At 34.5% G+C, this 16,094-nt stretch overlaps 2 protein-coding genes across 2 annotated transcripts in view; one reads left to right on the top strand and one right to left on the bottom strand.

Moving 5' to 3' along the window:
* CCDC146 (coiled-coil domain containing 146) overlaps nt 1-16,094 on the bottom strand; it is a gene marked incomplete at its 3' end in the record, with an annotated part of 60,254 nt that extends 44,160 nt beyond the window's left edge. The window contains exon 1 of the mRNA XM_059847939.1: nt 15,942-16,094. Within this exon, the coding sequence (XP_059703922.1) occupies nt 15,942-16,094 (153 nt within the window). The remainder of the gene's footprint in view (nt 1-15,941) is intronic.
* FGL2 (fibrinogen like 2) lies at nt 2,170-8,705 on the top strand. Its single transcript, XM_059847412.1, has 2 exons — nt 2,170-2,865; nt 5,624-8,705. Exons 1-2 carry the CDS (start codon nt 2,253-2,255, stop codon nt 6,328-6,330), a joined length of 1,320 nt encoding a protein of 439 aa, XP_059703395.1. The 5' UTR covers nt 2,170-2,252; the 3' UTR covers nt 6,331-8,705.

Genomic DNA, 16,094 nt, shown 5'->3' with positions numbered 1-16,094 from the left:
GTCACGAAGCAGATAGCAGAGTTAATTGTAAACTGAATAAACAAAAGTGTGGGAGGAATGTGGCTTCCCAAATAACAAGGATTTAAAAATTCTGTTCTATTACTAAAGCCCCTCCAAAAAGGCTGGTATAGCTTTTCTCCATTTGACAGTAGCAGCCATACACAAGAATAAGGCTTCAGAAATACCTGATTTTAGACTGATACAATGAAAAATTAGCATCAAATCAAAAATTAAATCAAATAAAAAAATTAAAAATTTTACTTGCAAATTAAAAGAATACATTTTATCTTTTACAAACATTTCAGTTTTGATAAAACCAAAGTGATGACAGTATCTTACACCTGCATGGCAGGGAGTGGCTTTTAACTCATTGCTGGTGAACTACCATGATCTGAAAAGTGGAGATACAGTTTTGTCACATAACTAAAAGCATCATGGCAGGTTTTGGGATGCTCATTTAGAATACAAGAAAGATACATTTAAGACCCATCCCGTAGGAAATTGTCTCAACTTTAGTGCTCTGCAGGAATCTGTGGGAATTGTGGCAGGGGTTGGACAAGTAGGTTTTTTTACCTACTGTCCAAGCCTCCCTCCTGTACTATCAATATAAGCATGTGGTGTGAATAATAGCTAGTAACATTACAGAGATCATGAACCTGTAGATTACATGTGTGACTAATGTCTGCTTAATGTTTAATGTGTGTTATGAGTAATTCCAAATAGGGTTTAGGGAAAGAAATGGTTCTGATTGGATTAATTAAACAAGAACTGGTGTAAATACCCTTTACTTGTGCAAGTTATTTGACTCGACTATTGTAAATCAAAGACAACTCCGATGTTGGCGAGGGAGAGAGAATGATGTACCTGACTCCATCATCAGAAGACTAATAATTACTTTATTATACTATACTGTGTACATTGTATCTAAACTGAATCTGCCAGGCACTCACTCTTGCTCACAACTGCACAGAACTGCACTCATCTCTCCTTCTCTCATGACAGTCCCACACACACACACTTCTTGGCCCTGATAGGCCAAGGGAACAAAACATCTTCACTTTGGGTAAACAATCTCCATATTGCATTCTACTTTAGCACAACACAGGCACAGCAAGCGAGATAAGAATTGTGTTTTCCTTCTTCTCTGCTTGTCTCACAGTTTCTCTCTGGTCAGAGGGCATGTGAATATCACACTTGACTGAGCTGTGAATCCATAAAGACATATACATGTAGCCTTGCTTTGAGGTACAAGGAAAATTACATAGATGATTAGAACTGTACAGGTATCACATGAGAATGGCAAAGGTGGCTGTAGAATGAAAATGGCAATTGTCACCTGGAGAAGTATTTGATTTGGAGCAATCAGTCATGTAAAGTATATGATTAACTCTGAAAGCTGATATGAGGCACAATAAAAAGAAGAGCAATACCTCAAACAGAAGAGAGTTCCTCCCTAGGTCTCTGCCTCATTGTAGATTTAGAATTTGGGACACTAATCAGAACATCAGGATTTTATTTGGCTTTCCTGTACAAGTAGTCTAACAAGTAGTATCTGATGCATCAAAGGGGAAAGCATCTTAAGTTCACATCCCATCATTTAAAAAGGCTCAATAAGAAGTATCTCAAATCAGATAATAGTGAATTTTAACTGTGATGTGCCATGGAGATTATTAATATTCCAGATAACTATTTTAAGGTGGGCTAAGTGAAATAGTAAGAAGAAAGTGCTGTTCATCCTCCTGAAATTGTGACTCTATACTGAAAAATGTTTGGAACCAAAACTATACCTGTGTTTCAATGTTTGAGGTTTTAAATAATTTATATGAATATATCTATAAAGTTAAAAAAATAGGGAAAAGGGGACTGACTGTCAGTAAAGCTATTGCTGTGATAAACCTCAGACTGGGAAAAAGGCTGGAAAGTGGTTTTCACTTTCTCTACCTGCTTTTTTTTCAAAAAAAAAAAGAAAATCCATGTACAACAAGGAATTAAAATAAACTGCATAATTTACCAGCACACATGCATTTCATCATCTGGCTTACATACACTAGCTCTGAGTCAGAAATACTGAAATGTGCTACTCTTGCAAGTGCTACCTAACTTTGCTCTGCTATTAATCACTCGTGATGCAAGCACTCCCACCCATTTCTGAGAACAGTGTAGGCTGTCTGATAACTCACAGGCTTTGAGCTGCCCTTATAAAGTTGTTCCACTTCTGCATACTTCCTCATACTGCTAGTTTCTCGGTGAAGATGAAGCTCCTCATTTACATAGTCTTGCTGAAGTCAACTCTCCTTGCTTTGACAAATGTTTTTGCAGTTATTTTAGAAGAAGAAGAGAATGCTAAAGAAGCAAAACTTACTGAGACTTGTCCCATAAAACTGAAAACTAATCGGAAATGTGATGAAGGAGAGGATTGTCCTTATCAGATAAATTTGCCTCCGATGACCATCCAGATACCCAAAGAATTCAAACTGCTTGAGAAGACTCTCAAAGAAGTACAGACCCTTAAAGAATCAGTAAACAAGCTGAAAAAATGCTGCCAAGATTGCAAGCTGCAAGCAGATGACAACCAGGAAAGAGACAGAAGTAATGAATTCCTGCTACCCAACACTGCAGAAAACAGTGAAAGCCAAGATAACAGAGTACAGGAACTGCAAAGCAAAGTTAACAGAATGGCAACCAGCTTAAAAAATGCAAAGAGCCAGATTCAGACACTGCAGGGTCGTTTAGAGAAGCTGAGCCTCATAAACATGAACAATGTGGAACATTATGTAGACAGCAAAGTTGCAAATTTGACATTTGCTGTGAACAACCTGGATAACAAATGTTCTTCTAAGTGCCCAGCAATGCAAGCAAGACCTGGTATGTAATTTGTTAATTCTTACTGCTGTATAAGCTTTCAGTGCATTTCAATAGTATTAGGGAAACAATTTAAAATATATTTTACCCAAATAGCTGTATTATTAACTTCACAAGTATCTGCTCTTTTAGTGTTTATTTATACTCCTGTAAAACATTTCAGCAGCCACTAGAGGGTTACTGAGAGCTGCAGGTGTTCAGTCCCTCCTAGGGTTGAACTTCATTTAGGGATTTGAAATATTAATTTTTACAGGACAATTTTTTGCAATTTAATAAATATACATGAAAAATTAACTTTATTTTATACCATAATACACTTCATTAGAGACATGAAACATCAGTGACCTACACATATTTTCTCCTTGGATGAAAAGGGAATTGGTTAAATTTTTTCTAGGTGTGTCTTAGAAAACTGCCTTTTAAATTTTTCTCACTGTAAAACTGTAAATACTCTAAAAAGGGGTGACAGACATCATCACTCATCAAGTGAATCTAGCAAAACACTTCATTTTTAATGGATAATAAAATAATTTTCTTTTCATCACAGCAAACATCTGAAAGGCTCAGCTAAAAACAAGCTTACTAACAGCACTTCTTGACTGGGTAACACATGTATCATCATTTTTACACTAAACCCTTTGGATTAATTTAATATATAAGCAGTATAAAAGAGAAAACAGGTGTTATCACTGAAAAAACCCACTTTTTTTCTTTTACCATTTAATTCTCCTTATAAAGGAATAGAACCAATGCTCTCTTTCTAATGTTTGCTGTTATTAAGCCAAGATTGAGGGGTTTTCTTAAAGTCATAAAGTTTTTATATTACATAGAGGAATCCTTGAAAACAAGAAGTGCTTCCTAGATTGTCAGTGTATTCTACCACTTTGATATCAAACATAAGAAGATAAAGCTCTCGAGAGACAAAACAGAGAAAGAGCAGGCTGCATTACAATCTTTAAGTCTCTTGCTGAGCATCCAAGCTTAAAAAAATTTTCCATCTATCTACAAATATTGGAAATGGATCTGCAAGTGTACAGCGTTTTACAGCTGAAATTCTTGAAAATGCTCTTCTTTGAAAAGAGGAAATAAGTAATAATAAAGGTAATGCTCTTACTATATTAGTAATCAAATCAGATAAAATCACTAGAAATAAATTATGTTCATTCAGATACAAAACATCCACAAGTAATGAGTAATTTTTTGTTATACTAATAATGAGCAATAAATCACATTCAAGTACAGTACTTCAAAACAGACTAAATAACAGACTAAATTAGTTTTTGATACTCCTCACATTTACTGAAATGCTGGGTAGTGTTCAGGGCACATGATCATGTAGGTATTCCTTATATTTTATAACAACATGCTAAAAGCATTTGTAGCAGTAATATATTCATTATGAAAGCTAGCAAGTAAACAGCCACAACTTTTTCCTATTCAAGAGCCATTCCTGCATCCACTGAAAGTAACATTAAAACTTTATTTAAATAGGAGTTGAATTGGATTATAAAAGTATTTTATCTGAAATGTATATTGTCTGTTAATAACTGCTCTGAACTTTAGCCCACCAAAGATTTTACACAACGTTCAGTGAAATAAATAAGAATTTATTCTGGGTTTAGATTTGGCTTTAAGGATTTTGAATCCTATACTCTGTGGTTTCATAAATGTCCATTTTTTTGGCAAACAAGAGGTCCTGAGTCTTACTCCCTGCTGCAGCCTTAGATCACTCCTCCCTTTCAAGAAGTAGTTTGTTCAAATTTTCTAGGAAAAAATTACAACAGAATCTGAAAATGAAAATGCCCATGCATTCAAATCTGCAATAAGAATGAACATTATGGTTTTGACTCTTAACTGAGCACTTCTGAGAGCTTTCCATATCTCTTAAGAATATGGAATTCTAATACCATGCTGTTGAACAGAATCAAATTACTGGATGACACTGTGGATCAAAAATGGATTTTCACTCTGGGAGAAAAGACTGGGGGTATTTTTCTTCTGAATAAAACACATCACCTATTGGTGGGAAAAAGGTACTGTTAACAGTAGATGCTAACATTCTTCCTTTTTGTAAAGCCAGGGATGCCACATAAACAGGAAAGCATCATCACCTTCATCTTTCTAGGACTCACACAATTACTACAGATGTGACAATTTGATTGCTTTTTTCCTGCTTCCTAAAGTACAGTCAATATTAACACACAAAGCATTCCTAATGATGTTATGTTCTCTGTCAAATGATGTTTACTTAACAATAGCCAGGTTAACATCATTCCCACATGGACAAAGCTCTTTCTCTGACATACTGCCAGATGGAGCTGTAAATTTTAGGCAGATTGTGAAGCTATACACTTAAATAGAAAAAGCAGCAAGTATGCAAATACAAAGCATTGGAAATATGGACTGAAGAAATCAGGTTGAATTTACATGAGATAATAAAAGATTAAATAGAGTAGAGAAAAGGACAAAAAGGAAAGCAAATAATCAAAATGCCCTTATATTAGGCATTTTGATTAAAAAATGTAGTTTAGCTGGGTTTTTTTAGTCAGCTGTCTGATGCAGAGATCCTAGGTGACATCTATTATAAAGTAAATCTAATGGAAAAGGTGTTTTTCTCTAGAACTGAAGTTGTTGCAACACTATTTGCAATGTAAAAGTTTCTCCAATGCAAGTTCTGTATGCCATATCAGTCTGGGTAAAAATTTGCTACATTTTTAAATTGAAATTATGTTTATTCTAACACTACTTGTTCTTTCACCAGTTATACAAATAATGCAGAGAGACTGTGCTGACCATTACACAGCAGGGAGAAGGAGTAATGGAATCTACAGGATTAGCCCTGATCCCAGAAACGAGAGCTTTGAAGTTTTCTGTGACATGCAAACACAAGGAGGCGGCTGGACAGTGCTGCAACGGCGTCAGGATGGCAGCACCAACTTCAACAGAACCTGGAATGACTACAAACATGGCTTTGGAAACCTCAGCAGGGAGTTCTGGCTAGGCAATGACAAAATTCACCTCCTGACAAGGAGCCAGGAAATGCAACTGAGAATTGATCTGGAAGATTTCAATGGGATCAGAGAATATGCCAAATACGACCACTTCTATGTGGCCAACGAGTACCTCAAGTACCGTCTCAGCGTCCACGGCTACAGCGGCACAGCAGGAGATGCCCTCCACTACAGTAGGCACTACAACCACGACCAAAAGTTCTTTACAACCCCAGACAAGGACAATGACAGGTATCCCTCGGGAAACTGTGGTGCCTACTACAGCTCTGGCTGGTGGTTTGATGCCTGCTTGTCAGCCAATCTCAACGGCAAGTACTACCACAAGAAATACAAAGGGGTTCGCAATGGCATTTTCTGGGGTACGTGGCATGGAATTTCGGATGATATTCCCACTGGATATAGGCAATCCTTTAAATCAGTAAAGATCATGATCAGACCCAAAAGTTTTGTGCAGTAATTCTACACATTTCTCTTAACTAGTTTGCATTGGATTGCACTCAAAATCGTACTTACTCAGTATTATACTCAGAAATCAAGTATTCAGTTATGTTTGGCAAAAGATTGTTCTAGACAAAACAACATACTTCCACATAATATTTTTAGAGATGGTTTGACCCATATAATGTTTTAAAACCAGCATTAAAATATGTGAATACTTATTGCTAAAACTTAACACCAGTTAGGTCTTGGTTTTGTTATGTAAATATTCTAAACATTGCTTTTGGTGCTTTTACTGACTGTGATATACCACATTTTATGATTTAAAACTTTTATATTGTCTTCCACAAGTTGTGTCTGAATGAATACTTACATTTTAACCTGAAAATAATTCAGAGGTGTAACTAATATAAATTTGTCAACACTTGGAAAAAAACCTAGTTTCTCTAAAACAGTCTTTTTCCATCATCTATCCTTCATAACTTCAAATGTATACGACAACAATATCAGTATAAATTAGGAAATGTACCAAAAATTATTATTTTTAAAGAACTAGAAAACAGTGAGCCACATGGTTTACCCAAAGCCACAAAAAAAGGCCTTGAAGAAAACAGAAAATGAAGATGATTCCTCAAATTTCATCCTGTTATCAAAGATTTTTCAAAGAAGTTGTTAGAAGAATTGAATAAAAGCGGAGGAAATATTTATAAAACCATAGAATCATTTAGTTTGGAAATCTAAAGATCATTGAGTCCAACTGTTAACACAGAGCTGCCAAGTCCACACTAAGCCATGTTCCTAGGTGTCACACCTACACATGGAGAGAGCATGTATTGAACAACATTCTTCTCTTTTGCAGGAGAAAGGAGCCATTATGTAGCTTATTGCACATTTATGCAGGCAGGTAGACAGGTAGGAGGAAGACACATCAATAAGAATCCATGTTCTTTGCATTAATACCTCTAAATACATACAAATAGTTTCCAGTGCCATTTTGCTTTCTCCTGAATCCTTTAGGTATGTCAAATGTTACAAGATGGTCTTGTAGAAACTCAAGCTCTCATTCAAATACTTCTCAATCTAGATATCATTAGACTCCAAAACAAAAAAAGACATTATAAATGTTTTGTAACATGAGAAAAGACTGTTAGACTACATGTTTTGTAGCCACAGAAACATAAAAGCATACTGTTGGTTCTAAACAAGAAAGAGAATATAAGAGTAAAGATTTTTTTTCTAAAATATAAAAAAATCAAATTGTCAAATAGTGCAGGAATTTCCAATTAGAGATACTGTTATTAAATCTCTCATTGTAGATAGTGAGTACAAATTTGGCTGCACATATTTAGACCATGTCTCTATAAAGATAGTGACCAACACTGAGTGGAGATGCAACTTATCTTAGCAAGAGGCTATTTTACTATCTTGCTTACACCAATCCTGAGATGCAGACAAACTACACTAAGACTCTCTTTCTTTATCAACTAAGTGTGGTCATTGTCGGCATAGCTTTTTTGATTAAAGGAGACATTAAAGAAAAGAATACAAGTATACATCTGACCTAATACTTTATAAATATGATTGCTACTGTTTTTTTAAGATTACAACAAAACTATTATGGTTATAAGTAACACAAATGAAGAACACTGGCAATAGCTAAATTGTAAAATATTAATATATATTTTAAAGAAGTAAATACTTTGAAGGATAGTTCAAATGTAATTTGGTTTATTATATTTCAATTTTAAAGAGTAATGAAAAGTTTTAACTGCAAGATGTATAATCTTTGCTTGAGAATGTGTTTTAAACTATAGAATATTTATTTTGGGATAAAAAATAGTTGTCTAAACAAAACAGAAAAAGCAACTGTTGAAGTATCAGTTAGAAGAGTAAATATCTAATTGCATATGATTACATTTAATCATTTTGCATGAAATGCACAATTTGTTCCAATTCATTATATGATAACTAGCTAAGTGTGACTTATGGTATCTACAAGATTCCACTTGAAAATGCCTTTTTCTACTAAGTTGTAAGAAGAGAAACTGTCCTTTTAAAATCTTGTTTTAAGGAAACTTTGTAAAACACAGAAATGTTAACAGAATACGTAAACATGACTAAAATCACCAGCAAAAGCTTTGTCTCATGTCTTTAAAAAGAAAAAGAAAAAAAGAAAAGAAAAGTGTAATGCTGTTACAGAAATCTGATTATTACCTGCCTGGAACTGTTGTAGCTGAATTTCTGTCAATGTGCACTAGTTTTACAAAGTGTAACTCCATCTACTTGTTGCAAATATTGTTTTTGCTTGGTGTAATAAAATAAGAATGTCCCACTGTTAAAGCTGTACTACTGTTATAGATGTACATAAGGACTATTAAAAATTCTCATAAATAATTTTATTGATTTTCTGTAAAAATTGAAGCAGTAAGAAAACACCAATAACCAACACAGATGACTATGTGACATGCCAAGAGAGTACTTGCTAGTAATGACAGTTACTTTGAGATCTGTTTTATGACCCTTCAGCCGCCAGATAATACCAAGGGCTGAAATCTTAGATATTTTTTGTATCTATTCATATTTTGGAAGAGGAAAAAGTAATTGCCCAATGAAGAGTTTATGTAACCTCTATCTTTAACATGAAACAGGAGAAGCCAACCAACACTTTGACCTTTCAGATCACATACAAGAATCATCAAAGCATATGAATACAAATACAAACACATACCCCAAATTAAATCATGCAATTTTTTGTACAAAGAAAAAGCCTTTGATCTCTGCCTAAGGCTTAATAATTTAAAACATGTCTTTCAGTCTATGGAAAACATCTATGTAACACTGATTAGCATATGAAGACTCTTGTGGTTTTAATCCTGATAATATTTAAATAGTGAATTTTAGTGGAAACAATTACTAACAGTGGGTTTGCTAGCAAAATTCCTATGGCTCGTTTCCAAAATATAAAGGCACAAGCCCATCCGTTCAATGTGATCAGCCAAGCAGACGGTAATGTCTTGGCTTTCTACACATTGCTTAAACAAAACCAAACCAAAACTAAAAATATCAAAACTAAGAAAACAAAAAACCCAAACAAACCAGAGAAGAAATTCAAAGAAGATTTGAAAACACTGGTGCTTTTTCCTTCCCTTTTAAATGCAAATACCTGTTTCCTTAACTGTGTTTATTGGGAAAGACTGCAGTCAAATTTGGAGCAAGTTGAGAATGATACGTATCTAGACAAATTGGTGGGGAAAAATATTACTATTATGTGTTTATTTGAAAAAGAACTTAAGATGGTTGTCAATCCCTACCCAGACCCCTGCTGAAAAATTAAAACAAAATCAAACAAAAGTGCCAAATTTCTATTTACATGTCATGGAAAAAACAAAGCAGCAAGGACGCAACTTGAATTTTCACAGAGGGGGAAAAAAAAAAAAAAAAAAAAAAAGAGAATAATTAAATACTGGCTGACAAAGAAAGGGGATTTAAATATATTAAAATATTTTTACATTGTTTTGTGTTTTCTTTCAGGAAAAAAAAAAAGTTACACATAGGCCTGAAGACATTGACATAAGTTTTAAAGAAAAATGGCTGAGCAATACCATCTATTGGCCCTGCTAGATGTAAACATTTTCCATACTAAATTGATCTCTTTCATTCACTGCTTTAATTAAACTTTTATGGAGTTATAGTTCTTCTGCCAGAAGTTAATTTGGCTGTGATACTCAATGGTAACCAGAAAGAGAGAACAATATTTTGAGATGGTATGTCAAGTCCAACCTTCACACAAGTCATGAGAAAATGGAAATTATGAAAGCAATACTATTATTTAAGTCCTCATTCATCAGTTTTTTCTGATTTCAGTAAAAGAGTAATCCATTTAGAAAATAATAATGGGAAAAAAGAACCCAAATTACCTGATTATGTTCATATAATCAAGACAAACTGGAAGTTTAATTAAGCCTACATTTCAGCAGGAATAGTATGCCATCATTTAAAATTACACTGTACAAAATAATAGTTAGCTTTGCACATTTTTAAGCAATTGCATGGAGTGAATGATTTTTATGGAAAAGCAGGATACACTTTGAGAAACAGAAATTCTCATGCCTTTCTTCAGATGGAGTACAAAAGTCTCTCCACTTCACTCTGCAGTTTAACCTACATATGCTAAAGCCAAACACAAAGACTCTTTGTCATGCAGATATCTAAGGCTCTGTTTAATCAGGAGTATTTGGACACATGTACTTGGTGCTTTGAATAAGTAAACCAGGAATGCCCTTTTTAACATTTAAAGTAACCTCATGTGTGTAACAGGTGATTCTCCACCAATAAAGTTTTTACTGAATGTATGATGGGTTCACATTGCTCTGGCTTCCTCATCACACGATTTTGCTGACATACAATCCCAGGTAGACCCAGTTTTTGGTACAAATTTGCCTTGTCTCAAATACGCATTTTAGGCGAGAAAACAGGAAGAGATAGCTTTGGAAACAATATAGCAATATACTTGTCAAGTCTGGTGAGTATCAGAAACAGCTGAGAAGAAGCCAAAATGCAAGAAGATGTTACAGTTAAAGGTAATTCCTTCCCCTAGGCTCACACTAGAGAGCTCTAGTTCCTCTGCATGGTATGAAATCTGCACACTTTACTTTATAATAGCATAGAAAAACAAGACATCATAAATACTTTCAAACATGTTTTTCAGACATGAACAGAAGTACCATCTGCTTTGTGATAGTTCAAACACGCCCAGCCACTTCCTGGCCTTGTTTCCTGACAATGTCACCTGCTATTGGTAAAAAGAACCTCTCTGTAGAATGAGCATGTTATACCAGCTCTATTCTCATTCCTGCTGTTTGAAGGCACCTGTAAATTCACCCAATTCCTCTGCAGCTTTTTCAGGAAAAATCAACTTTCCTGTTGCAACAACGATTTGCTTTAACATCCACAATACAAACTATTTCCTACTTGCTGGAAGCTGTTGCAAAAAACCATACTCTAGCTTAAACAAACATCATCAGCCATGGCTGACTTCCCAAGTGACCATTTCAACTAAGTCAAAAAAGGTTTATTTAATTAGCAGTCAAATTCCTGTGCACGGAGGTGGAGACAACATCTGTCTCAGCTGTCTGTGCCAACATATTTATATGCTTTTTTGTTGGGCCAGGAGCCTTTGAAGCGTGTCATGTGGAGTGTGCCAGGATCAGCTTAAGTTTAAAAATGTTGTTTGCTTTCAACATACTAAGCTGTGTCAAGATTTTTATATCTTTGATAGAGTACATGCATATGTGGTGAGTACTAAAACAAATTATGCACTGCTATAGTTACCATGCAAAAATATAGTGATGATCACACTTTATAATAGCAGAAAGCACATTACAGAATATGTATCGGGACAGAAATTAAAATGGTGATTATGTAAAAAAAAAAAAAAAAAAAAAATCTATCCTAATCTACCAAGGTAGATTTTCTAGGAAGCTTTTCATTTAAAGATAAAGAAACTTTTTTTTTGAAGGAAACTTGTTTACAGCCATCACTTAAGTTAAGTTAGGGGAGAATTAAAAACCAGTTTGTTACCAAAAGAAATTGAAAACAACTCTAATTTCTAGAAGGGTATTGTTAGATGTGTCTATGTCACTGAAGAATTATATGAAATATTGATTCTTATATTTATATTTGAAAGTTGTAGCCAACCTTTATGTGACTTCCTCTTCTTTCCTGCAGTAGAGATGAGAAAAGGGAGAAAAATGAGAAGTACCTTTCTCCCCTCAAACACCATTTAAACACGTGCATCATTCTTTGACGTTAAAGATCTTACAGATAGCAGATAGACATGAATCAGCATCAGATAATCAGAAACAAAATTTTCTTGAGAATTCTTTGTCATACTGTTGATTTTTTGGTAAACACTGAGATTTTGCTCTGTGTTTCCACTAGAATGGAGATTTTGGTTAGCATTTTTATTTGGCCGTTCAACTGCTTTTGGAAGTCAGGAGTATAAAATCACTAATCTCAGAAAGACTCTGAGCTTCAAAATAGTAATGAAAAATATTCATGAAAGGTTCTTTCTGCTTCTTGGTGGCAATTGGACACTTGGACATAAGAGATGAAGAAATGTAGCATGATAGTGACAATTTCCACCAAAAAAAGCAGCACAAATGAAAGATTTGGTACTGGTATCAGATAGGGGACACTGATAATTTTATAGGATATAGGGTGCAACAGTTTACAATAGACAGTCAGGAAAATCTCCCAAAGGAGTTTATTCTTCTGCATGTTTAGATTTAGCAAATAAATGGATGATTTCTGTTAGCAGGAAAGGATTATTGCTGTACCTTCCAAACAAGGTACCCACTCACTGGATCTGGAGAACAGCAAAGCACTTTTCATTCACAAGTGCACTATTCTGCAGAACTATTTCTGCTGCTTCTGAGTGTCCACTGCAAAGGCATGCAAGATAAATGTTGCAGAATCATTTTTCTGGTATGGTTTTAAAAATGGATGTATACATTCGACTGAACTACTTTTCTAGCCTGAAAACATACCAACAAAGGAAAGAGAAAGCACAAGACATTGCCTTGAGTAAAACACCTCACACTGGGAAAAGATACCCACCATTTGATTTCTCTTTGGATGTTTTTTATTTGATTCACAATCAGATTGGGAAGATGTATAGAGTAGGGGTCTTTTTTCCTGTCTAAACATCAACAACATCATTATGACAAATTATGTTTCCATTAAAACTAGATCAGGTGGAGGAAAGTAAAACACAACTTGAGTGGCCAGAGGGGAAAAAATATTATTGTACAATATAGTGAAGCACAAAAATGATGGGGACACAAATGAAGAGAATGGGCAGGAGGCAATTTAACTGGTCTTTTTTATTTTCATTCTGCATAATCTTGTCTTTTTGAGAATTCAATCCAGGTTTGTGTCATGTTTTGTTGCTTTTCCTATTCAAATGACAGTTTCAATTGTCCTCTGCTGCTTTAGCAGTAACAGCATTGTTGTAGCAAGAATGATATAAGGATGAAGGGAGAGGTTAAATGTATTATTATATTACCATCTGTTGCAAAAAAATTATAAATTTGCAGGCAAGGGGTGAATACAATTTTAGATCATTTTGTTGAAGCTAACTACTATTAAATATCCATTTAATAAAATTAATGGCTGTTTAATATTTAAACAATGTACTTGTATGACAAAATTCAATACATTTTTGCTGCCTTTTAAGAATCAGATTACATATATATGCCTATAATGCACTAAAATCAAAATAAAACAAGCAGAATTTATTGCATCTTAATGTAGCATTTATTCAAGTAATATTTTTTTCATTACACAGGTACTGGACCATGTAGTTTTCAATTAAAGTTACTAAGAGATGCAGACTGATTTATTTCTAACAGTAGAAGAACAGAAGATATGAGGATTCACAGTTTAAGAAATTCAATTAGAAGTGTTAGAACAAAGATCTTTATTTCAAGGACATAACAACATCGGCTAAAGGAAGTGGAAAGTTCTTTCTGTGAATATATGGTAATACCCTAACCAATAGAACAGCAGATGTCAACTTGGTCATAAATGAAAACACGTGGTAGAAAGAAGTCATGATGAATTGGGTGGCTTTTGTTGGAACTCTGCCAAGTTTTTAATATTTCGACCTAACCCACAAAGCTGAACAATGTTACTATTAAGGTTTTATTAAAAAAAAAGGAGAGATAGTGTACATGTTTTAATTCTTGCTCTTTGTATGTTTGAGTATCTGCTGCTTTCATGAGAAAAACAAGACTAGCTTGGTGGGAAGAGGGCATATATCTGTTTTTAAAGAAATCTTATAATAACAAAATGTGTCCCTTCTGATAAGTACATGCTGTGCAGGCATAAATGACCAGTCAGTGAAACTGAGATACTATGATACAATTCTGCTTCCATGGAAAAATCTTGAAAAATCCTTGCATCAATGCAAGAAACCTCTATGGTGACCAAAGCCACATATTTATCCCTGAATTATGGATAACGTTGAATAAAAGAAAACAAATACGTCAGTGGAAGAGAAGAAATGTGAATAAGTGATGAAAAGCCAAACTCACCAGTAAAGTACAAGTGCAAACTGTTAAAAATCATGGTAAAATAAATGAGTCATAGTTTTCTTCTAGAAATTGACAAAATGACCAGAAGACCTCATTTATGAAATATTATGCAAATTTCTTACTTTGTTTTTCCACAGCATGTTTTTTCCTGAATTGGGAACAACTCCAAATACTAAGTTTTCCCTGTATTTGCCATTAATGGTTTACAATGTTATCACTGTTAAACAGGTTAGTTTTAAATTTGATATGCAGAATAACCTCTTTGGAAAGATTTTTTTGAGAAAAAATCAGGCAAATAATTTAATAATTTTCTAGATTAAGTCTAGAAAAATTAGTTTTCACCATGATTAAAAATAAGGAAAACAAAGCAAAAATGCAGAATACAGTTTAGAAGGGGCATGGGGGCAGTTTTGCTGCTGCTTTGGACTGAGAATAAAGGGGGTTTGTGCTGCAACAATACTGGAAGCTGTGGGCTCTCCATACACTGGCACTGGACTGAAAGTAGCAGCTTCAAACTATGTTCAGTATGATCTAATAGCAGGATAGAAAAGGTCCAGTCCTATTTTCCTCTTCACTACAAATTCTTGCCATGTCCTTTCTCCTGACCTTAGATTGTAGGCAGAGAGTGAGAGCCAGGGTAGCAAACCAATCTGACAGATCCAAAATGGAAAGAGTCCAAGATAAAGCAACTTTAGGTAAGAACTTCAAGAAAACCATGAAGTATGAACAAAGCCTGATAAGGATACAAGAGAGAGATGTACATTTTTATTATAAAGAGGGCAGAAATTGGCTGGTCTCCCTTTTTAATGTGGGAAAGACAAGAAGAAAGCTTCATTATTCATTACAAAGGAAACTTAAATTGGGATATAGGAAAAACTTTTTATAAAACCCTGGCAATGATGACATGCTGGAAAACGATATCCAAAGAGCTATCTCCACCAACTAAAGATTTAAAAACAAATTAGACAAATATCTGCTGAGAATCTATTTCAGTGTCAAATTTCGATTAGATTATCTCTTAATGACTCTTCTGACCTCACATTTTTAAGGATTGCATTTGGTATATATTTGATATTTAAAATTTTAAAATACTTCTTGTATTTTGAAAGACTCAACACAAAAAAATTGCAAAAGAAACTGAGCTCTAAAGGGTTTCTTCTATCAACATCATCATCAATTAATAGTGCCTCAGGAGACACTTACCTGTGATTTTTCCTTTTAAAAAAATCATGATGCAATTACCTCTACAGATAGAATACTACAAGATCAAAACCAAGACCTCTGTATTCTCATTCCCCTTAAGGCCATGATCACTGTAAAAAATAACATGATTCTCTATCAAGCACAGCCTCCCCAGCAAGAATATGACACTGCTGCACAAAATTTTCTTAACACTTAGAAAAAAAAAAATCAAAGAAATGGTGATGATATAGATAGTCCATGGTAACAACCTTCAATTACTAACAGCAAAAGATACACCTCAGAATAATTACTTTGTACTGTTACAGACAGAGAAATCTGGGGCACATGGTACCTCATCTAAACACTGAAATGCAGGACTTGCTGTTAGGCCAGTGGGTCCCTCCTCCTCCTCACTAGGAGCTGCTGCAGTCAGCTCACAGGTAGGTGACTCACTCTCAGTTGCCAGCTCTGGGTCTGTGGCACTTCCTTCATCAGCCTGACTCAT

The sequence above is a fragment of the Haemorhous mexicanus genome, chromosome 5 (genome assembly GCF_027477595.1).
Source record: "Haemorhous mexicanus isolate bHaeMex1 chromosome 5, bHaeMex1.pri, whole genome shotgun sequence".
In the NCBI taxonomy this organism is placed as follows: domain Eukaryota; kingdom Metazoa; phylum Chordata; class Aves; order Passeriformes; family Fringillidae; genus Haemorhous; species Haemorhous mexicanus.
Note: the sequence above shows the minus strand (reverse complement) of the source record. Positions and strands in the feature narration are given on the sequence as shown.